The 25,745-nt window shown below is 35.3% G+C and overlaps 2 protein-coding genes across 4 annotated transcripts in view; one reads left to right on the forward strand and one right to left on the reverse strand.

Annotated features, from left to right (window-relative positions):
• Positions 1-1,940: 1,940 nt before the first annotated feature.
• LOC125670449 (U2 small nuclear ribonucleoprotein A'-like) lies at positions 1,941-16,835 on the reverse strand. Of its 3 annotated transcripts, none has more exons than XM_056161691.1 (9): positions 16,641-16,835; positions 10,964-11,004; positions 10,372-10,478; positions 9,246-9,371; positions 7,515-7,617; positions 7,219-7,368; positions 6,155-6,254; positions 5,195-5,249; positions 1,941-2,094 (listed from the first exon to the last, which is right to left on the reverse strand). In XM_056161691.1, the coding sequence occupies exons 1-8, from the start codon at positions 16,720-16,722 to the stop codon at positions 5,197-5,199; spliced, it is 762 nt and encodes a 253-aa protein (XP_056017666.1). In that variant the 5' UTR covers positions 16,723-16,835; the 3' UTR covers positions 1,941-2,094; positions 5,195-5,196. The 3 variants fall into 3 exon arrangements, with proteins under 3 accessions (XP_056017666.1, XP_056017664.1, XP_056017665.1); XM_056161689.1 differs by having other exon boundaries at positions 5,161-5,249; XM_056161690.1 differs by having other exon boundaries at positions 1,941-3,737; positions 5,161-5,249; positions 16,641-16,820.
• A 782-nt stretch (positions 16,836-17,617) lies between these two features.
• LOC125670445 (regulator of G-protein signaling 22-like) overlaps positions 17,618-25,745 on the forward strand; it is a 69,413-nt gene continuing 61,285 nt past the window's right edge. The window contains exon 1 of the mRNA XM_056161648.1: positions 17,618-17,881. Coding sequence (XP_056017623.1) covers positions 17,857-17,881 — 25 coding nt within the window. The 5' untranslated portion in view covers positions 17,618-17,856. The remainder of the gene's footprint in view (positions 17,882-25,745) is intronic.

Genomic DNA, 25,745 nt, shown 5'->3' on the forward strand with positions numbered 1-25,745 from the left:
ACAAGAGAAGGTTGGAATTCACTGAAATTTTAGATTTCAATAAGAGAGAAATCGCAAACACCGGGTGTTCTTCCTGTAACTAACATGAAATTAAGTAATTTATCGCAGTCTGTTAGGGAAGATATAGTCCGGGTTACCGATGCCAAATGACGTATCGCATTTTGGACGGGGGTGTTGGTAATTGGCTCTATTGTAAAACAAACTTGTTTTTGAAACACATTTCCCCTCTTTTATGCCCTCCTTTGGAAAAGAGGGGACTCGCCTGTGGGTGGGTTTTTAGATCAAATCATCTAAAGAATCCTTTGCTTGACAGTTGCCAAACTTAGTACAGTGGTTGGGGTAACCAGAGAGTAGATGACCCATACTGATTTTCAGTTCACAAGATCAAAGGTCAATCTGTAGACCAGTCTTGTCCGCTCAATATCTATAGAAGAACCCTTTGTTTGACAGTTACAAAACTTGGTACAGTGGTTTTCCCTAGATAGTAGACGACCCCTATTGGTTTTCGGATCACACTGGACATTGTAAGATACTGTCCACTCAATATCTTGAAAACCCTTTAATTGATAGCATAAACTTCAATAAACTGACTGCTCTTAAGAAGTAGATGACCCCTATTGATTTTTAGGTCACAAGATCAAACAAAAAAAGATATTGTCTGCTCAATGTATTGAAAAATGCATCAAACTTGCTTCACTGGTAGTAGATGAGTCCTATTGATTTTGAGGTCACAAGGTCAAAGATCAAGTGTCAAGACTTCTCTGGACAAAAGATATTGTCCACTCAATATCTAGAAAACTATTTGCTTGACAGTTACCAAACTTGGTACAGTGGTTGTCGCTAGATATTAGATGACACCAGTTGTTTTCATGTCACAAGGTCAAACGGGACATAGTCAGATATCTTGAGAATGCTTTGCTTGACAGACATAGAACTTTGTACACCCCTAAGAAGATGATCCCTATTGATTTTAAGGTGACAAGGTCAAGGGTCAAACTGGACACAGTAAGATATTGTCTGCTCAATATTTTGAGAACCAATTCCTTGACAGACATCAAACTTAGTACACTGGTACCCCCTAAAGAGTAGATGCCCCCATTGGTTTTCAGGTCGCAAGGTCAAAAAGACTTGAATGATTGGTTATTTGGAAATGTCTGCTCGGTATCTGACAATTAGATAACCGATACTCTTCACTATCACTACCGATACTCTTCACTATCACTACCCATACTCTTCACTATCACTACCCATACTCTTCACTATCACTACCGATACTCTTCACTATCACTACCGATACTCTTCACTATCACGACCCATACTCTTCACTATCACTACCGATACTCTTCACTATCACTACCGATACTCTTCACTATCACGACCCATACTCTTCACTATCACTACCCATACTCTTCACTATCACTACCCATACTCTTCACTATCACTACCCATACTCTTCACTATCACTACCGATACTCTTCACTATCACGACCCATACTCTTCACTATCACGACCCATACTCTTCACTATCACTACCCATACTCTTCACTATCACTACCGATACTCTTCACTATCACTACCGATACTCTTCACTATCACGACCCATACTCTTCACTATCACGACCCATACTCTTCACTATCACTACCCATACTCTTCACTATCACTACCCATACTCTTCACTATCACTACCCATACTCTTCACTATCACTACCCATACTCTTCACTATCACTACCCATACTCTTCACTATCACTACCCATACTCTTCACTATCACTACCCATACTCTTCACTATCACTACCGATACTCTTCACTATCACTACCAATATTCTAAGTGAAAAGTTGATCCTTTTCAACATTGCTACACATGGGGCATATATGTTTCTAAAACATTTCTTGTTTTCCTAGAGAGTAAAGACCTCCTGAATGAAAACAATTCACTTGTAGAGCTTTCCTCGCCTTTATTGGACTATTGACAATTGTAGTAGTTCTGTTCTTATCAGTGTTCATGATCTGACCAATCAAGGCAAAGTGAATAAAAAACAAATTTTAAGTAATGATGAATTGATGGGTTGACCCGGTGAATTTCTCTATTTACCTGGAAGTAGAATAGACAGAAAGAGACTATAATCAATATGTTGACACAAAATCAGGTTGGAATGAACAACACCAACATTCAAATACACTTAAAGCAATACAAGCTGTAACTGACGTTAAATGAACTGAAAAATAAAAGAACAAATATTTAAAATATTTGTGATTGAATATATATAACTTAATAAAATCAGAGTGAATCTGAAGCAATAAACCCATCAAATCAGCAGAAAATGTCGCTTTGCGAAACATTGTCATCTTGTCAGTAATTCCTTCTCGTAATCTCCCATGTGCATCGACCTCGGATGTCATCAGTTCGGGAAAAAGCGAAAGGGAGGCACTGAGCACATGTCAGATTTGTAAACAATTTAACATGCCAAGTTTATAGAAAATTTACTATCAAAATTTCATTTGAGTGGCACATTTGCGTAATTATTACTTTCTGAAACTTATAGTACTTCTTGTCATTCATGAAACGATGTGATATTTTAAACAGACGAATTGTGTAGTTATTCACGCCACTTTCCGTCTTTGTATATGATCTTGGTCTCAGCAATCCGATTATGTTCGACAATCATCGTTCCCATGTCCGTGTATACAACGCAATGGCGGTTTATACGAAACGCTCATTGTAGGTATGCTCTCAAACAAAATTCCCTTGTTTATTTTGCCAAATTTTTCTTCAGATGTTGGGGAGTATATTAGTTATACCGATAGGTGTTATTTGGTGCATAATTGGACAGTTGAAAATATGCCGCCCGTTACAGCTTGTATTGCTTTAACTAACACAAACGTACATATAAAATGAATTCATCAATTTCCATTGGTTGTATGAAAATATGTAGGACTGAAACAATTCACCGAAATATCAATACCGTTCAATATAAACGCTCAATTCAATGTTTGATTCATTGCCTCGATCTTCGGTTTGATACGTTTTTTTAAAATCGGGTTCGATAAAATACATGGGGCTTGACCAGTACATTTTTTTTTTTTACATGCATGAGGGACAAAATGGCATCCAATAATGGTCAGACTGTTGTTAGCCTCGAGTCTGACATAAACTACAGAGTCAACAGGCATCTTATTGTTTGGCGGTTTGGAAACATTTTGCTTTTAAGATTGTGACTGTGAATCACTGTAATTAAATTTTTCTTCAAAGTTGTTATTGGTTTCTTCTCTAAAATGTATTGTATTGAAAATATTGAATCATGGCTTAAGTATTGCAATATGTAATGTATCGTGAAGGGGGTGTATCATTTCTGCCCTAAATACATGTTTTTGATTTCATTTCATGGGTAAGTAAAATTTTGCTCTATTCCATTAGTACACATGAACATTTGTCATAATTACAGCCAGAGTTGGTTTAGCTGCATTGACTGCCTCTAGTGATGATCTTCCTATCAGTCAAACATTAAGGATGCCAAGACCTATTGCAATGCTGTCAAGACCACAACATGGAATCTTAAAATTCATCAAATATATTTTTTTGTGTTCTCAAGAAGAAGAAACTGAAAGAGAATTAAAAAATGTGAAATAAAGAAGTTTCAATTTAAGATAACCATGTGCAATGAAGCACAAATGAAAACAATGAATGTTGTACAGAGGAGATGCAACACATCTCTGCATGCCAACACCATGTTTGTTCTGAAATTGAGAATAAAATCACTATCAGTATCATGATCAACTCTGTTTCTGGCATATCTAAATGTAAGTTTTAAATATTACAATTACGTGATTTCTAATACATTCCACTGTACTATTATTGGTGTTTTAGAATAGTCCTGATCTCTCTGTCTGAATTATAAATCACTTTTGTTAACTTTAATTTCATATAAATTGTGACATTACACACACTTAAAATTACACACATATCTACATACATATAAGGTGTATCTGTACACATGTAGGATGTATCTGTACACATGTAGGACGTATCTGTACACATGTAGGATGTATCTGTACACATGTAGGACGTATCTGTACACATGTAGGACGTATCTGTACTCATATAGGGTGTATCTGTACACATGTAGGGTGTAACTGTACACATGTAGGATGTAACTGTACACGTGTAGGATGTAACTGTACACATGTAGGATGTATCTGTACACATGTAGGATGTATCTGTACACGTGTAGGCTGTATCTGTACACGTGTAGGATGTATCTGTACACGTGTAGGATGTATCTGTACACATGTAGGACGTATCTGTACACATGTAGGATGTATCTGTACTCATATAGGGTGTATCTGTACACATGTAGGATGTAACTGTACACATGTAGGATGTAACTGTACACGTGTAGGATGTAACTGTACACATGTAGGATGTATCTGTACACATGTAGGATGTATCTGTACACGTGTAGGGTGTATCTGTACACATGTAGGATGTATCTGTACACGTGTAGGCTGTATCTGTACACGTGTAGGATGTATCTGTACACGTGTAGGATGTATCTGTACACATGTAGGGTGTATCTGTACACATGTAGGATGTAACTGTACACATGTAGGGTGTATCTGTACTCATGTATCTGTACACATGTATCTGTACACATGTAGGATGTATCTGTACACGTGTAGGGTGTAACTGTACACATGTAGGACGTATCTGTACACATGCAGGATGTATATGTACACGTGTAGGATGTATCTGTACACATGTAGGGTGTATCTGTACACGTGTAGGACGTATCTGTACACATGTAGGGTGTATCTGTACACATGCAGGATGTAACTGTACACATGTAGGACGTATCTGTACACATGTAGGGTGTATCTGTACACATGTAGGATGTATCTGTACACATGTAGGGTGTATCTGTACACGTGTAGGATGTAACTGTACACATGTAGGATGTATCTGTACTCATGTAGGGTGTATCTGTACACGTGTAGGATGTAACTGTACACGTGTAGGGTGTATCTGTACACGTGTAGGATGTAACTGTACACATGTAGGCTGTATATGTACACATGTAGGACGTATCTGTACACATGTAGGGTGTATCTGTACACATGTAGGATGTATCTGTACACATGTACAGATTATATTGATACATACATGTTGTATATATTTGATGTGCAGTCATGTTCACCTCTATGTACCATTCACCACCTCCATATCTTCATCTTCCTCCTCCACTCGTTCACCTGAAAGACAGACATGGACTATATCTTTCAGTATTCTCAAAACCATCAGTTACCATAACCGATTGTGCACAGTCAATAAGATTATATTTGTTGTCTTGTACCATCAGCTTATTATCAATTACTGGTTAAATAAGGGACACTTCGCTCGGATTCATAGTACCCAGACATAAATAATTATCAGAATCTATTACACAATACGAATCAGAGTTTATAAATGCAATCATTTTATATACAAATTAGTTGATACAGGTATTGCAAAGTTACTTATGATAAGCATTAATGAAAAAGTGAGCAAGCTCACATATCCCATGCCCCGACAATGAATAACAATCCTACACATTCTTCATCTAAGTCACATTTACAATGTACTATGTTTCATTTTCTCATGATTTTCTGCGACTTTAGCCTTGCTGGAACTTGTTGCACTGACTGCTTTCTGTTTGATTCAAGTGCGTGCACCCCCTTCCACATATTTTTAAAACCGTTCAAAAAGGACATTCCTAATTTGCACGAAAATGGAGTACATTGTAATAGCACCCCCCCCCCCCCCCCCCCCCCCCCCGTTGAAAATGGAATAATCTGATTCGAATGATTTGTAATTACATTATATGGAACATTTTATTACAGCTAAGGGGTGAACAGAAACATCAGCATACTACATATAAACTGGTCCCACTTCTCATATATGTTTAATATGCAGCAGGGAACCAGTTTTTTTTACTCAGAATTCCTATAGACAAGTCGGTCTATAGCTATTTTGATTATTATAGACCGACTTGATTTTCTATAGACATTGTCTATCGGTCCATGGTTAATTTCGCACACTGGAAACTAGGGTATGTGCATACAATACAGAATACTTTATTGTACTTTGCAGTATCATGGAAGCCAAACACCTGCATTACCTCGGAGTTTTTTCAGTTCTTTGCCTGGAATAATTCCTGTCTTTAACATCTGGTTTAGTCTCTCCACTTCATTCAGCGTTTTTGCTTTTGCTATTGCCATCTACAATGCAATCTGAATTAATAGCAATGAGCAACAAATGGAATTTTGAAAATACTTTCTGCAAAGTAATTAATGTAAAAAATGTACTTACCTTGATTGAAACAACCACAAGTTCACAACCAATGACATTTCTCAATATCAAAGGATTTTTTAAAATAAAAATGTAAACAGTTAAAAGAAAAACAAATCATCTAACTTTTTAAAAGTCTTTTAGATTTTTCTTCAGTAAAACAAACACAAAACAATATATCAGAGGCCAACAGGCCTTTTCAATCACCTAAATATTAGTTTAAAAGTACTAGTAATCCCAAGGACTATGAAATTACAAAAAAAATTCTGTTCTGCATATCTATTAAGCTAAATGTTGACATTCAGCAACAATATAAAACAAGATGTGCTCTTATTAAAAACTTAAACGCCCCCAAAAGTGCCTATACTGATGAAAGACTTTACATAATATATGTAACATTAACACATTATGACTAATTTGTACCTTCCCTTGAGTCAAAACCCTAGGGTTGTGAAATTCATTTTCCTAAATATACATTTAGTTTTTATACTGTATCAGCAAACTTAAAGAAATCTTTCAAATGATAAAGACAATAATCACTATTATAATGTTGGCCCCATCCTGGCTGGAACCAACATCCTTAGTCCCTTAGATCAATTTATAATTTTGACAAAGGACTATCTACTTCTTCTAAATATCTATTTAGTTTCATTTAGTATCAGTAGCATTAAAGAAGATATTATTTAAATGTTTTACACATATACACTATATATACCAAGTTTGGCCCCACCAGCAATAATTTCTCCGCAATTGCCATACTAGTAAGGACATGAAATACTAAATTTGTTTGCACATTGTACAATGTCTGCCTATAACCTTCCACATAAATTTGTTTGCACATTGTACAATGTCTGCCTATAACCTTCCACATAAATTTGTTTGCACAATGCTGACCTTGATGAGATCAATATCCTCCTTGGACGGCCCTGTTTTCTTCTCAGGAATCTTCTCACCGGCTACAAAAGTTTTACTGCGCTTCCCAATATCTGAAGCAAGAGCCTGTCCTTTCTTGCCTTTGAACATTTTGCCAGCTGCTTCTCTTTCCTAAGAAAACACATTACACGGAAACAATAAAACCTTAAAATTACTCGTTTTTAAATCTATTACATATGTTATCATTATTGATATCAATATCTAAATTTCTTTTAAAATGCAGATTCCTGGATTTTGAAATAAATTGACTTGTTTACCTTTTGTCTGATTCTCTGGAAGTCTAAAACACGTAACTGAGGAATCTTGTGAATGATGTATAATCTGTAGTGTTTCTTTGATTGCACAGGATTTCTAAGTAAACTGTAATTATCACAAACAAGTCATGCAAAACGTGCTAACTCTTCCAGTGAGAAATCTTACTTTTTAAAGCAACATACTGATTCCCATTGTGACAGCACAATGTGCCTAATTCAAACAGATTTGAAATTTATGATGTTTGCATAACAGTTTCACAATTTAAAGCCTTGTTGTTAGGGATGTGACTGAATTCCTCGGAAATTGGAGGAAAACTGGTCAAATAGGGAGGAAAACACCCCACCCTACCCGGAAAAATATTATTTTCTGTCACTTTAGATCAAACCCAGAGCATTTAATTTTTTTCAAAAATTGAGCAAATCAGAGGATTTCCTCTGAAAAGAGGAAAAATCACACCCTGTGTTGTGCTTGAGAGGAAAATATTTAAACACTTATCTATTGTGGTCCTGTCCTGGACCATCACATGAACAAATGTGAATAGCATCATGTATTCACTTACATTCTTTCATTTCTTGGCCACTGGTTCTACTGAGAAAGAATTTTAAGAGACAACCTCTCGTAATGAGTCACTATCCCTATTCTTTAATGAACTCCCCATGGAAGAGGGTCTGACCTAGCTGCAATAATGTAGCCCTATCCAATTTTTTTTTTATTTTGACGTTTTCGGGATAGGGCTACAATTCCATAGGATCTCCGTAATGGTGCAAAATAATTTTATGAATAACCGATAATAAACTCTGTGTATTAGTCCCAAATGTTGTTTACACCAAAAGGAGTACCAACTTTGTGCTCGGGCATGTCTAATAAAGGTGTTTTTCATTAAATATAATGTACAGCATGCAAAATTCTTCGTCTGCTCCGCCATGCTTGTTATCACGAGATCTCGTAGGTGGATCTAATGAAAGCCTAAACATTGACAATCAGCGCGAAAATGTAGTTACTCGAGCCACTTCGACAAAGAAAGGAAATCATATTGTTGCAGAAAGATTTTACACTCTGCTGTTCGGTTTTTAACTTGATATTTAATTCAAACCTTTTCAATACCGACGAAATAACTTTCGCCTCCATACTTGTCCATTGATGTAAATACTACCTTATATGGCATATGCAAATGACTTGGCAATCGGAAGTTGAAACTTCAGTACATCAAACATGGCGCACAAATATGAATCGAGGAATTGGAATGTATCGAAATTGTTGAAAACGGTAGAATAGAGCCTCACAAATCTAAAGTTGCAGGTTGTAAATTTATATATTGACTAAGAAACATAGAATATTATTTTATTTACGTAAAGAAAGTCAGGAAATGTTTAGAATGAGCGCAAATGTTGCGGGAGTGAATCACTCCCGCATTTGCACCATTACGGAGATCCTAAGGAGTTGTAGCCCTCTCCCTAAAAAAAAAAAAAAAAAAAAAAAAAAAAATAATCAGAGAGGGCTACATTACTGCAGCTAGGTCTGACCCTGCCTTTGCACAAACATAAACTCTACTCAGTACAAAGATGCTTTCCACCAAGTTTGTTAAAAATCAATTGATGGCCTTGAAAATGTCAAAAACATGAAAGCTAGACAAACATTGATAGTTTTAAGTGAGCTAAAATACATGTACTGCAGTATCTCTTTATCTGTTTGATGCACTGAATCATAAAAGACATTGTAAGTCTGTAATGTACCTGAGGTGTTGTAATGACTTTAGACTGGAGAGTGGGTCTAAATCTCCCAACTCTGTCATGTTGTTGTTGGAGAGAACCAGTGTTTCTAAGTTGGGGAGACATTCATTTAAGTCATCACCAATTCTTCTGTAAGTTAAAATCAACAAAATTAGACAAACATGACCACTTAGGCTATGAGTCAGAACATTTTTTCCTATTGATACTATTATGAATACTGTAAAACATGATGTTTAAAGTGTCTTGATTTTTAAATTGAGTCATCTTCTTTACAATCACCACAAGACTGTAATGTTTAAAGGGGTGTATTACATTTTTGCAAATTTGGAAAAATGTTATTTTTACTTTTCCGCAAAATGAATTGCTACATTTCCGCAAATAAATATACAGCTATTATTGTACCCAAGCATTACATTTCCGCAATTTACTTGTGGCGTAAATTCAATGCATGTGATTATAAGATCTGCAGAGTTTCCACCACAAATTTGTATTCACAGACATGCTGCAAAATCTCCACACAACTTACATCAAAATCTGACAGCACCCGCAACAGTGCACAATAGCCACAAAGTAAAACTTTACATCAAAATCATGTCTCTGACAGCACCCGCAACAGTGCACAATAGCAACAAAGTAAAACTATACATCAAAATCATGTCTCTGACAGCACCCGCAACAGTGCACAATAGCAACAAAGGAAAACTATTGGGTACAAGTTTGGTCTCCGAACAGACATGCAAGATGTTCTGGCACCAAATTTATACATACACAGTTTATAACATTTTATGTAGTGCTACTGCTTAGAATTAAGAATGAATCCTAGTATTTAAGTACTGCTGTATGTTGAATTATTATTAGTAAAATTGATATGTCATAGAAATGCTATGTTTTAACATATAATCCAGTTAAGAATGCTTTGTATTTATCTGTAATCCAGGTACGATATTTGCGAAATCATAATGCCATATTTTTTTGCAGAATAGTAAAAATAATTTTTTTTTTTTAATTGTGGAATCGTAACATTTCTTTTACGGAAACGTAATATCAATTTGCGGAAACGTGGTGCACTGGTTTATAGACTTAAACACACAAACCACGTTGAGAGAAACTGAACTTCTCAGATACTCACACTACTCGGTTGTTATTCAATAATACAGATTTCAGTCTCAGAAGCAAAGGAAATCCATCTAACTTCCTGATGTCATTGTCTGACAGGTCAACTGTGTCGAACTGATCCTACAAACAAGACAGACAATTAAAGGATAATTCTCATAATGTCCTACAAACAAGGCAGACAATTAAAGGATAATTCTCATAATGTCCTACAAACAAGGCAGACAATTAAAGGATAATTCTCATAATGTCCTACAAACAAGGCAGACAATTAAAGGATAATTCTCATAATGTCCTACAAACAAGGCAGACAATTAAAGGATAATTCTCATAATGTCCTACAAACAAGGCAGACAATTAAAGGATAATTCTCATAATGTCCTACAAACAAGGCAGACAATTAAAGGATAATTCTCAGAATGTCCTACAAACAAGGCAGACAATTAAAGGATAATTCTCATAATGTCCTACAAACAAGGCAGACAATTAAAGGATAATTCTCATAATGTCCTACAAACAAGGCAGACAATTAAAGGATAATTCTCTTAATCTCCAATTATTTCCTCATATTATCATAATTACACATTTTATTTAAAGAAAAGCCTTACCAATGTAGCTCCCAAATTTTCAATAACTGGAATCTTATAACCTGCAACAGCAAATCATATAATTAATACAAATGATTTCTGCTATCATTCACATTTTAAAATAACATTTGCTACAGAGGAAACTGCCCTGTAAAACAACTATGTATGTACATAGGGCTTATGTCCACTGTAACACTGTTTTGTTTGTTTATTCAGAAGAAGAAAATAATGTTCTATGTGTTTACAATGTGTGATTAACAAAATATAAAGATGTGGCATTAGTGACAACAGCAGATGGTGGTGGATGGACAGTTTTTAGATCAAGAAAATTTTTAAAAATATATGAATATATCTAAACTTTTTCTAATAAATCAAGTACCATTTCTCTTATGTGCATGTAAAAAAAAATTCCCTTAATTCCGTAGTTCTTTTCACATTTAATATTGGTATTTGGTAATTGTATAAGTTTGAAAGTTGAGGGTTTAATAACGAGTCTGGATTTGAGCTTTCCCTCATATAAATTCTCTGCTATTTTTCTGGTTTTTCCTTCATTCTCTGAACAATCTATATAAACTTTCATTTATTCACTAGGAATTTTAAGTTAATGTTAATGTTAATGTTTGTTTTTTTCCCAACAGAATTTGTGGTTTATTGTAGGTTCATTGATAAATTCACTGGAAAGCATTACAAGAATCCCTGGGGAAAGTATCTGGATCCGCTCCTAAATACAAAATATACACATGTAGCTGCACTCCAACAGTATATATATCAATAGCCAACGCAATAAACTAGGCTCGAAATGTGAGGTCCAATGACAAGTCCCTTGATGGAGCTGCACATTTGTCTTTAAATTTTTTTTGTCACCAATCCCAAAATCCCTTATCAAAAATAATGGACATCTCACAAAATTACATCTCTTTAACTGATCTCAGATTACAAGCTAATGTAGATCTCAATTTCATCCTAGTCTTGTGAAACCCTTCACAATGCAGTGCGCCATATCAGGCCTAATGTATACAAGATGATAGATGTGTGATGCAATGGTCTACATTTTGTCGTCATGATACAACTGAAGCAGTGGTGGATCTGAATTAAAAGTTGAAGGGTGAATTTAGTATGCACACACATGACGATGAATACCAACTGTGCCACTTATACTATGACAGAGAAATTCATTAGTGCACATGTATGTCTATGAAAACATTTGATATCAAATGATCATGATCAACTTGAATAATTCTAGGCCTGTGAATGGATTTCGAAGAAAATAAAACAATTACATGTTTTACAAAATGAAAAAAAAAGGAGGGAGGGTAAAAAATTCATATACTATTATGTGAATGCTGAAATATCTAATTACTGTGTTAAATTGCAATGTGTCATTGCTATATGGAGATTATTCATTTAGATAAATTTTCAGGATAATCACCACCTTGCCATGAAAAAGAGAGTTTTGATGATTTTTATTTATCCTTCTGTGCAATTTTCAGTAGACTACAGATTTTTTCTGTTGTCTTTTAAAGCTAATATCCTAATTCCATTATTTAGAAAAGGCTACATCAAGCACCCATAGCCCGGTGTCTCTGTGTGTCGTGCCAGATCGATGTTTTATATGAAAACATTTTAATACACTAACCTTTTGTATTATATTTGTTACGTTAAACAAGAGACTCATGGGCCACATCACTCACCTGAGTCACCTTGACTCATATCTGAAGATTTTTCATATATATTTGCATGTAAAACTTTGGTCCCTATTGTGGCCCCATCCTATCCTCGGGGGCCATGATTTTAACAACTTCAATCTGCACTATGTTAGGAAGCTTTCGTGTAAATTTCCACTTTCCTGGCCCAGTACTTTTTGAGAAGAAGATTTTCCCTATATATTTCTATATAAAACTTTGATCCCCCTTGTGGCTCCATCCTGCAACCGGGGGCCATGATTTGAACAAACTTGAATCTGCATTATGTTAGGAAGCTTTCATGTAAATTTTCACTTTCCTGGCCTAGTAGTTTTTGAGAAGAAGATTTTTAAACATTTTCCCTATATATTTGTATGCAAAACTTTGATCCCCCCTTGCGGCCCCATCCTACCCATGGGAGCCATGATTTTAACAAACTTAAATCAGCACTATGTCAGGAAGCTTTCATGTAAATCTCAGTTTTTCTGGCTCAGTGGTTTTTGAGAAGAAGATTTTTAAGGAGGTACTCTACATCGTCATAAAACATGGAGGAAAAAATCAATATCAGCAATATTTGACTTTTCCTTTTCAATTTAAATACCTAGCCGAGTAGCTCAGTAGGTTAGCATACCAATTGGTGAACTGTAGGTTGCAGGTTCGAGTCCAGAAGGGGTTTTAAATTTTTTTTCAGATTATCTTTTACTAAAACTGTATTTTTTGACAAAATAAAATAAAATTGAAAATTTTCAACTTCAAAATATTGTTGTATATATCCTCCACTTTTCATTTACATCAAATTTCTCTGGTGTAGCATACCTCCTTAAAGATTTTTCCTATATATTTGTATGTAAAACTTTGATCCCTTATTGTGGCCCCATCCGACCCCCAGGGGGCCATGATTTGAAAAAACTGGAATCTGCACTATGTCAGGAAGCTTTCATGTAAATTTCAGCTTTTCTGGCTCAGTGGTTCTTGAGAAGATTTTTAAATGACCCCAACCTATTTTTGCATTTTTGTGATTATCTCTCCTTTGAAAGGGACATGGCCCTTCATTTGAACAAAATTGAAAGCCCTTTACCTAAGGATGCTTTGTGACAAATTTGGTTGAAATTGGCCCAGCGGTTCTGGAGAATATGTGAAAAGTTTACGACGCCAACAACGGACAAATTTTGATCAGGAAAGCTCACTTGAGACTTTGGCTCAGGTGAGCTAAAAACTGTTGAGTGTGGCGGAAAACATTAAAACAATCAATCAATCAATTTTGATGTTAAGAAAAGTACCCCACGAAGACCATTGTTTACTTTCTGTTTTTGCTCTTTCCAAACTTGCATCTTAAACGAGGAATCTCATTGGATGATTTAATTTTAGCTTACTGCGTAATCCCCTGTCCCAAACCCATGTTTTGAATGGTGACTAATGTCAAGGGTTAGTGCGAAGTAACAAATCAATAACCCTTGACTTGTGAAGATGAACCAAATGCAGATAGGAACTTGAAAGAAAAACGGAAGTCGGAAAATCGAGGGGAAAAAAAAACATGGCTGAAATTATGTCAATAAAAACTTTCCAGTCGGGGGGGGGGGGTTAAAAATGGGTCGGTCGTGCGATGGCAAACAAACTATCTTTTAATTTTGGCCCCATGGTGCTAAATTGAAAAGGGTTATATACACACATCATTTAATTGATAGTAGTATCATCAATTCAAAATATTGAGCAGACAATATCTTCCTATGTCAAGAGTGGATTGACCATGTGACCTAAAAATCAATAGGGGTCATCTACTCCTTATCCTGTACCAGTGTACCAAGTTTGGTATCAATCAAGCAAATAATTCTTAAAATATTTGGAGACAATATATTATTATGTACAGTTCAACCCTTGCCCTTTGACCATGTGACCTCAAATTCAAGAGGGGTCATCTTCTCCTGAAGATGTACCAGTGTACCAAATTGGATGTCTGTCAAGCAAAGAGTTCTCTAGACATTGAGGTCAGTATATTCCTATGTCCAGTTTGACCCTTGACCTTCAACCATGTGACCTCAAAATCAATAGGGATTATTTTCTCCTGAAGATGTACCAGTGTACCAAGTTTGATGTCTGTCAAGCAAAGGGTTCTCAAGATATTGAGCGGACAGTATATTCCTATGTCCCATTTGACCCTTGACCATGTGACCTCAAAATCAATGGGGGTCATCTTCTCCTGAAGATGTACCAGTGTAGCAAGTGTGATGTCTGTCAAGCATTTTAAAAATAAATTTACCTTAAGTTTCAGTTGAATGGCGGACTGATAAATTTCATTGCGAACTGATAGAAAATGTTGTATATATCAGTTCGGCTTGACTGGCACTGGCAGACTGAAAAGTTCGCTTCGAGCCCTGATTGCAGTCTGAAAATTTAACGGTAGACCGATAGACTGCGGCTATGCCAAATGAGGTCGGGCCATGCCATGTGCAATTAAGATATCCCGAATTGTCTATGCCAAATTCTAAGAAACAAAGGAATAATTATGATACCAGTGTTCGAAATTAACCATAGACCGATAGACCAAGTCTATGTCAAATGACACTGGTCTATGCCAATAATAATTGGGATAGACCAAATTGTCTATGCCGATTTTCTAGGTTTAAAGCAATAGAGTTATCCCAAAAGTCGACATGAAGAAAGGAGGACATTGTTAGGAATGGAAAGAAAATATACTTTCTAGTAAGTACTTTAGAAGTAAATAACAATGTTTTAAATTTGTGTTATTTTTTTCAATGTTGCATTCTATGCCATCTTGTTTTGGCATAGACCCGTGGTCTATACCAAGTTTTAAACCAATTTCGAACACTGTGATACTTGTGTGATAATGCACTTAAAATAAATATTTCCCCTTACAATCGTCAAAATCTATTTTTGTGACCTGGATTTCCCTCCGTTAATTTTAGAGTATACGACTTAAGAGTTTGAAGATTATGACTAGTGCTCTAGACAAATTTTTCAACATACGATTCATATGTCTTTAAATGTCGATGCTTTTTTTTTTATCAGCATTAATAAATTTTATTGGGATCGATTTTTAAACTAAAATTTTCCTCAACAATATAACTAGAGTTATACTATTTTTTCTTTATTTCCCAAATATACACGTATCAACACTTCGCGAAAGTTACGTCCCTTGTCCGCCATCTCCCGGATAAAAATCGTATTTCCCTACGTTGGCCTTTGTAATTTTCCTATCTGTAGCTTTGACATCTGTTATTTTTCCATCAATTGCAGTCAACTACAATATGCCCCAGATTGGGGCAACCCATTCATTTGTATGAATACTTGGTAATTGGCTAAAATTCAAAGTAATAACATCTTACATTTGGTAAGGTAAAGAAGGAAAACTTGGTTTTTCACCGACTGACCTTTGGCTGACCCCTCAAAGGGACGTAACTCGCGGCGAAGTGTTGATAGGTGTATTCAAGTATTGCAAGAATGTCAAAACAAAATAATATATGTTCGACTTCGCAAAAATAATTTTAAGATGAAGGTCAAACAAACGGCATGTATATGATTCCGCAGTTAAAGTATTTTCTGGACAGTGATTATGATGAGCAAAATAAAAAAGAAAACGAGGACAATATCAATTCAATAGCAATAGATTAAATGTAGAATTGGAAATGGAGTATGAAGTTGAATAAAAAAAAAACCAAAGTTTGTTAATAACTTTTTTTTTTCTCGATATATGTGTTATTTTTGTCAGGTCTATGCCAAATGCCAATGTTCTATGCCGCATCAAAAAAACATAGACCTCCATTTTCTATGCCATTTAAAAAGTTAAATTCTCAGACTGTGATTGTCATAACTTTAAGAAAAGAGTATGTCAAAATGTGTATCTGAAGCAGTATTAGAGGTATGTAACCCTATATGTCGGGGTTAAGCGTACGCCCTCTCCGCCTTTCACCGAGCAAAAGAAGAAGAAGAACAAAAACTTAAAACGACAGAGGACGCGCGAACTAAAGTTTGTAAATGCGATCCATTGGACACAATACCTCTCAAATCTAACTCTCTGTCACGAACTGGGTTTGTATATTGGGCCGACTGCTCAATTAATTCTGCTGTTAGTTTCACCATCTCTGTTGTCGGAGAACGTTTACTTGACGAAAGTAGATTTAAGATTATTTTTCAAATAAACATGCCGGCCATTTAAGTAAACGTCTGCGCGATCGGGATTTATTTATTTCAGTAGGTCGTTCGTAGTAATAGTCTAGTTGTTGTGTTGCGATTTTTGTGAAATGTCTGTGGTCATCTCAAAAGCACACAGAAGGTAGAAACTGACTATTCAGAACGCCTTATGAGGGGGATCGGTGGGGAAATAACATATTTTGGATAAATTATTGCTTCTGTATCAAAATACTTTCGTTTCGAGTCATTCTAGAAGGGGGGGGGGGGGGTATATACCGGCATTTAAGATAATAATAATGATAATGTGCGGCATTTATATAGCGCATTATATAATTTGTAATTACTTTAAGCGCTTTAACAATGTAAAACATGATAAGATTAATCAGAGCATAAAATATAACATCCAAATAAAATAAAACAATTTAAACATCACGAGTTCATGCGACAAACCAGCCTTTACTTTAAAAAAGAAAAGAAAAAGATATACATGTATAAGCCTACAAGCTATCCACACTTCAGGTGCCTCTGTGAAATATTAGAATTCCCCCCCCCCCCCCCCCCCCCCCCCCCCGCAGATCTGATATAATGTTGAACTTTCAAGTTTGATATGTGAAAAAATAAATAAATGCAGAATCAATGTTAACACTTTTTTTTTTTTTTTTTTTTATCCAATACCCGTGGTTATTCGGGATTATTTGTATATACCGAATACAGATAGAGACACATTCTATAGATTTATCAGTTGCAACATTATCTAGAGCTGTGAATACAGCGACCATTGTTGGTAAACATTTTCCCCTGAATGGCTCCAGTGTATTGATAAACCTTAAACAGATCAGATAATCAGGGTGTTCTATTGAATGAGTGTCGCCATGGAATTCTGATACCTTATCTTTTGCACGTTATCATTCAACATGACTCCATTAAAACATTTACACTTTAAACAAATCATTTCATTATTCTGTATGTTAATGGTTTTAAAGGGATTAATGTTTGCTAAAATGAGCATTATTTGTGTAACGGATGGACCAGTTGCTTCATTTATTTAGATAAAAAAAATTACAGCTCCTGGGAGACATCTAAATGGAGATAGTTTATGTGAATTTAGGTAAGGTTGGTTTTTGAATCGAAAAGCATAAATTTGTACTGAATGACGACGTCAAGTGAATTTTTTATTTTTATTTTTTTTTATTTTTTACACATTTTCTACAGTAATTATATATAAACCGAAATAGAGTTTGTTTCTGACACACACTGAAAATATGACTATATAATATGACCAACTTATAGTCGGTTAATATAAAGAGCTTTTTAGCTCGTTACTTGTTTATTGTAGATAACTTACCAACATGGCAAAATTTATTTGGGCCTCAAATGTACGATTTTCAAGGTTAAAACTGAATTGATGTGATTGTGTGATTGGTGGTAGTGAACAGAACCGTTTCAGGAACATTGATGTGGGTGTATATATATATATATATATATATATATATAATGTTAATGTTCCCAGGAGGACATATATCTTTATACATATTTAGTTAAGGTTTTTGCGACGGATGAGATCAATGTTAATGTCCCCAGGAGGACAAGATACCAGTTAAATTAATAGGTAATCCTGATGATATGACTATAGGTTTTTGTTACCTTTTCGTCTATGTACGGACATGTAAGCACATACAAACAAATTTCATGAATAACAAAGGGGGAAAACTGAGTGGGAAGAGGGAGCGTGTTACAGAATCCTAACAGCATTTTCCAACCAATAAAATGTTAATCCAAGTGGACTAAAGAACTCAAGTTAAGGGAGGGTCTTGATTGGAAACAGATTCATAAAAAATATTAGTCAATAACAAAAGATACAAGGCTGAAACAATTTTGCATATTTTCTTTTATTGACCAAATGTCTATCCATTATGGTCCCTTTTAGAAAAAATTGTTTTTGAAAAATCTACAAAAAGACTACGTTAAATTTGATGTAAGTACAGTAATACTATATATTCTTACAGAAGATGTATCTTTATATTACAATCTTATAATGTTGCATGGCAAAAAGTATGATCGAAACTTACTATTTCAGGATGTAGTTAAGTACCCGAAAACATAAACTTATAGAGATATAATTATAAGAAGGGGAAAAACCGTACAAAACAAAGAACAAAACAAAGGAAGATGGTTGAAATCAAAATATTCATTTGAAAATACTTGCTAGTAACAATTTCTCAATATTCTGTAAACATATCTTCCAGCCATGGTGTGCATGTGTGTATGTGAGTGATTGTATATCCGTCTATAATTAAAATAAAGATAAAATAACACCCCACACTCCTCCGATTAAAGTCACCGTAGCATGGCGAATACTCACCCCTCTCCTAAACGATTTACCCTACCGGTAGAATCCTGGATCAGACCTAATACTCACCCCTCCCAGGGCCGTAAATTACATGGAGGCGGAGGAGGCAGCTGCCTCCTCCAACTTTTGAGCCAAAAAAAATTAAAATTTAAAGTTCATTAGAATTTATGTTGTTTCCAATAACTAAGAACATGATACCTCCCTTAAAAAGCATTCCAAATCTTTCTTTTAGAATGAGTTAGTCAAGTAACATCTTAGAAGGCCCTAGAATCAAGGATTTTGCACGAAACGTGTTCAGTGTGCACAAAATGTGCTCAGCGTCTGGGGGCCTGGCGGCCCCCAGACCCCCGCCTAATTTCCTGCCTCCTCCAAATTGAAGGTTAATTTACGGCCCTGCCCTCCCCTTAACGATTTACTCTACCGGTAGAATCCTGGATCAATAGTTCTGACAGTATATTTGCGAATTTGTTGCCAAACCTGTGCTGTTTCAATGTATCGCATTTTCCCATAAAAGGGGTGGTCTCTCAGCTTGATCTAGAAACATCTGTATTGCGAGATATCGGTAGATGTAATAAAAGTTTAAGTCGCTTGTACTATGAGGATACATAAACAATAGAATCATGGGGGTAATTATTTTGTGAATTATCGGCTTCATGAAAAGGTGAAGATAACGAACATTGATCAATCTCATAAAGTTCTCCTATAAAGAATACAACATTAGGAGTAAGGCAAACACTGATCCCGGGATATACCAGAGGTAGGGTCAGATGCCTAGGAGGAATAAGCGTCTCCTGTCGACCGGTCACACCCGCCGTGAGCCCTATTTCTTGATCAGGTAAACGGATTAATCCGTAGAATGACCTAAAATGGTATGTAATTGGTATGAAACAGGCCAGACAGCATTTTACCCAATGACAGGTTGTATTGGTAAACTAGATCGTTATAAACACCAATCGAGACTGTTGAAACTCCTGTAACATCAACTCATTCGTCAGTAGCCCGTCTCAATTTTAAAACTGATCATATGCAGAACAATCTCTTGTGTATCGAATCAGTTGAGAGACATGTAAACACCATATGCAGGTATTAATGGAATACTGCTGTATACATATAAGACGTTGACGATGGAGAAGCTGAAGTCACCCCGTTTGTCACAAAGCTGAGTTGTTAGTTTGCCGTTAACATTTATGTTCAATAAAATATCTACGTATGAGACAGATGTGGAAGACTATGTGGTGTCTTTTATTTCGAGATCACTAGGATATATCGAATCGACATATGAATGAAAATGATTATATTGTTGATAGATAAAACGTCTGCGACATATCTAAATGTCGACCAGTCGCGGTAGCTTAGTGGTAGGGCATTTATGGAGCGCCAAATTAACATAAACTCAAATAATTGAAGATATCTTCAAATATTTGAAGATATCATCAATTCATTTGATGCGCGCAACAATTGAATTAAAGACCTCTTCAAATAATGAATGATATCTTCAATTCTGAATTATTGCGCGCATTAATTGAATTCATGATAGCATTAATTCTTCATATGAATTGATGCGCGCTTTAATTGAATTAATGATCTCTTCAAATGAATTAATGATATCAACAATTGAATTGATGCGCGCTACAATTCAATTGAAGAGAGCAATAATTGATATAATGCGTGCATTAAATCAATTGATGAGAGCAATAATTGAATTGATGCGCGCATTAATTTCATTTGATGAGAACAATAATTGATTTAATGCGCGCATTAATTCAATTATTGCTCTCCTCGATTGAATTAATGATATCTTTAATTCATTTGAAGAGAGCAATAATTCTTTTAGAGAGAGCAACTATATAATTAAAGATATCTTCAATTCAACATATCCACAATTGAATTAATGATCTCTTTAATTGAACTGTTGCTCTCTTTAAAAGAATTGATGCGCGCATTAATTCCTTATACAAAAGCATTGTAAATAATTAAAGATATCTTCAACTGAATTAAAGAGATCATCAAATTATTTATAACGAGCTCTAAATCAATTATTGCGATCAATATTACTACGAAATTGATGCTCTCATCAATTATATTGAAGAGAGCAATAATTGAATTAATGCGCGCATTAAATCAATTATTGCTCTCATTAATTAAATTGATGCGCGCATTAATTCAATTGATGAGAGCAGTAATTGAATTGCAGCGCGCATTAATTCATTTGATGAGAGCAATAATTGATTTAATGCGCGCATTAATTCAATCAAAGAGAGCAATAATTGAATTGATGATATCTTCAAATAATTGAAAATATCTTCAATTATTTGAGTTTATGTTAATTTGGCGCTCCATAGGCATTCGCGTTGTAACTGGGAGATCGTGATTCGAGCCCCGTGTCAAACCCAAGACGTTAAAATATAGTTCCCTCGCCAAGTGAGTGAGAATCACGAGTTTTTCGGATATGACCTTAGAAAACGGAGTTCCCGTGTCGTGATAAGAGTTGGCACGTTAAAGATGGCTGAGTATATTTGTAGTACTTCACCTAGACAGCTGTTGGCGTCTCAATATGAGTGAAAAACTCTCGACGGGACGTAAAACAAACAATCAATCTATATATAGAGTTGAAGGCAACAGCTAGAGATTTTTTTCTTCTCATGTAGAAGCTTTTGAATAAAAATATAAAAACAGGTCAGCTAATAAGGGAACACAATCCGTGTCCATGGGAAGTTACATGTAACTTAAGAGGCGACCACCGGTCAATTTATATGGCGGTCGCCAGATAATAAGTGGTGACCGCCAGATGATACGTGGCGGCCGCCACATAAATTAACTGCACTGCCTACCACCAGTTAAATTAATATTAATTCTATATCCTAGCATCTACCGGCTTTCTTACTTCGAATTGTGGATCTCTCGGATGAGACCTTAAAACCGATGCTACTTGTTTCCGACAAAGAATCCCCACAGCTACGCTGAGCACCATGCATGGGTCTAAACTTGTAGCTGTTCTCTTTTCGACAGAAGGTAAAACAAACAAAATATACCAATATGTAACTTCAGAAGCAGTATTTCAAACTGATTTTCGTTGTGTCTAAGATTTAAAAAAAAAGTGTTTGCATGTTTAGCTGGGTTGCAATGCAACAATACAAGATATTCGAATTTAGTATTATCACAATATAGGTGTTGGGAACAACTTGAAAGGGGAGAGGGGCGGTAACCACCACTAAATATGTTTTTGACGAGGGGGAGTTAATTCATAGAAAAAAAGGGGTATGTAATACACAGGTAGCTTTCTATTTATACACTGAGCTGCACTTTTGTACTATTGTGCTCCATGTGGAGCCTTTAGTGAAATAAAAAAAGTTTTAAAATAAAGTTTCAGAAGTTGCAAAACAAGTACAGAAAAGAAGAAAAAATAACGCTGGCATTATGAATGCTGTGTACGCTGTGCGATATAAAAGTTGTAATAGTGTACAATGTCAAACTATTTCCACCGAAAAACTTGGATTAACCTTCATAACTTGAACTCAGCATCGTTTGAAACCCACAGTTTAACCCCATGGGTTTCACGCCATGGAACTCAGTAGCACGATTTGTTTAACTTCAATAGATATTAAAGTTACTGTCTAACTCTGGACATAGGAAGACACTGTCCGTTCCATATCTTGAGAACCTTTGCTTGACAGACATCAAACTTGATACACTGGTACATCTTCGGGAGAAGATGACCCCTCTTGATTTTGAGGTCACATGGTCAAAGGTCAAACCGGAATAGGAATAGGAATATAATAGGAATATAATAAATAGGAATATACTATCCGCTCAATATTTTGAGAACCCTTTGCTTGACAGACATCAAACTTGATACACTGGTACATCTTTAGGAGAAGATGGTGCCTATTGATTTTGAGGTCACATGGTCAAAGGCCAAGGTTTTTTTTTTTTTTTTTTTTTTAAAAAATGGACATGGTGATATATTGTCTCCGATATTTTAAGAATTATTTGCTTGCTTGACATCAAACTTGGTACACTGGTACAGCACATATAAGGAGTAGATGACCCCTATTGATTTTTAGGTCATATGGTCAATCCACTCTTAACACAGGAAGATATTGTCTGCTCAATATTTTGAATCGGTGATATAAATGAAGCATGTGTATATATGCACCATGGAGGCATATAATATGTTTTTACAAACATCTCTTGTTACTCTAAATGGGTTGATGTGGAGCGTATCGTTGGATACCGGCCACGACTGATCTCGTCTTCTACTTATCAAAGTGGACCACGTATCCGACGATGCGTGGAGCGAAGCCTCTGTCGATATTTTCCCGCCATATATCACATTTGACGTAAATTCAAAGGGAGGTAACCATAATCTCAGCAAGATATAATCAGCCGAGGTGTGCCGAGTGCCGTTATAACTGGCACCGGCTGAAATGAGGAATCATCATGCACAACTCAACTTGAACTTTTATAAACAATGGACCCCATCAGAACAACGTCATGATCATCAGACACCTTCGTCAACAAAAGTGTACGTTCTTGTTCAGTGTTGTGCATGTTAGCAATCTCGCACTCGCTGCGATAGGCCTAACTAAGACGTAAACAGCTGAGTTCGATTTGGAATTTTTAAAACCATGAAGTGATGTCAAAAATTTAAATAAGTGATATCATTAATTCAGAATCTGAATTGTAGAATAGGTGACATCATAAATTTTGTACACAATGCTTGGCAGAGGAAAATTCAGATTTGAAGGCTCACGGAGTTATAGGCCTAATTGGGACTTAGAATTTTTAATAATATTATTCATTTATTTTCAAAATTAAGGTAGGTCCCTAGTCCTGGACCTGCTTGTGATTTCTAAAAAATTTGAGTTTAAATACTTAGATTGTTCATTTGAGGGTATGATAAAAACAAAAAAAATGGGGGTTGTCAGTATAATGAGTAAATTATGGTATATTTATTACATGTACCCCCATTTGCCAAACGGCAATATCAGAATTCATTGAAGAAGTCCTAGAATATGTCCATAAAATTTTGTTTGAGGTATGATGTTGCAATATTTTTCCTCAAATATGAAATAAATATATCTACCTAAATAATTAAAAGTGAAATTTTAACATAGTTTCATGTTTTTTAATAATGGTGGTACAAAATTGAACTCAATACAGGCCCTCGGTAGTCAAAAATACGGCACTGCAACACCACTAATATGAATATTTTAAAAATTTGACTTGTGATTTTTCATTCAAACTCACATATTATGTTCATATATGAATGCTTGTTAAAATACATTTAAAAAAACTGCCCTTTCTCAGGATAATATTTTCACAGCATCTCAATTTATATTTACATTTTTTGGCCAAAATAGCCATTTTGAAGATGATTTTCACATAATAGAAGATAACAAATATATAACAAGGTAACAAATATATAACAAGTGCAGAATTGTTTTATTTAATTCCACAAGTGCATGATTGCATATCATGAATTTTTTTTTAATTTACAGATAATTTTAACATGTAATACCCCTGTATATCAATTAAACAAATATGTACCTCTGGTTTTATGTGTGAATTAGATGACAAAAAAATGGAAAAAAGATTGGAGCCATAGTCTACTTAAATATAAGTGATGGAGTGTTATTGTATTCATTTTACTAAATTAAAAAACATCCAGGTAAATGTAAAAACAGTATAAATCCACCCAATAATAATAACACGTGAACCAATACCGGAGTTAGATCCGGACATGACGTCACGCTACTAGACCCCTACTTTAAATGATACCTGACACTCTTAGTTCAAGTTCAAGTTCAATGTGTTTACTCATTAAAATCCAAATGGACATTTACTAATGAGGAATCTAGGCTCATGCATAACTATAACTATAACTAACTATATTTATTTTCCAATTTGCATATAAAGGAATGGCAGTGTCCAAAATAGAAAACAACAATTAAATAGTTAATGAACAACAAAAATAACCACAAGTTTGTATATATATATAGATATATATACACTGTACAGGTCACTGTAACTGTCTAGAACGGTAAATGCTTGTAAGAGTAACCTGCGGGTCACGTGCCAGCAAATTCAAATATAAATGCAATTTCAGAAAGTTAACCTAGGCAATATCTCCTGAACAGTAAAAAGGGGGGCTTTAATAGAGGGCAAAGCCCTCTCACAGCCCAAAAGGAGAGCGGAGCTCCCCCTATAGGCAACATGTATAATAACGTTTAAAGGGAAAATATAGAAAACCAATGAAAATTTTGGTCCAAATGGTGTCGATTCAAATACGAGCACGTGGACATTCATATTTTTCCATATTGAATCTTGTGTACCCAAGTTCACGTCATTTTGTGATGTTACATAAAATCCGTAAAAGCATGTAAATCTTGTTCTCTAAATCATATATAATCTCTCCTCGATTAACGTGATTGTACCTTGTCTCCTATGTTTATGAATTTGCTAAACACCGACGCTGAATATGACGTCACAATGCATTGTTTACATCAGTTGCGTTATGTTTCCTGCGTTCAATGAATACGCAGATCAAATGTCTGTTAAAGTTAGGGGTGCTTTGATAGAGCGTTATAGGTGCTAACTTCGGAATATTTTTTGTTTCTGT

This window comes from Ostrea edulis, chromosome 4 (assembly GCF_947568905.1).
Source record: "Ostrea edulis chromosome 4, xbOstEdul1.1, whole genome shotgun sequence".
NCBI classification, from domain to species: domain Eukaryota; kingdom Metazoa; phylum Mollusca; class Bivalvia; order Ostreida; family Ostreidae; genus Ostrea; species Ostrea edulis.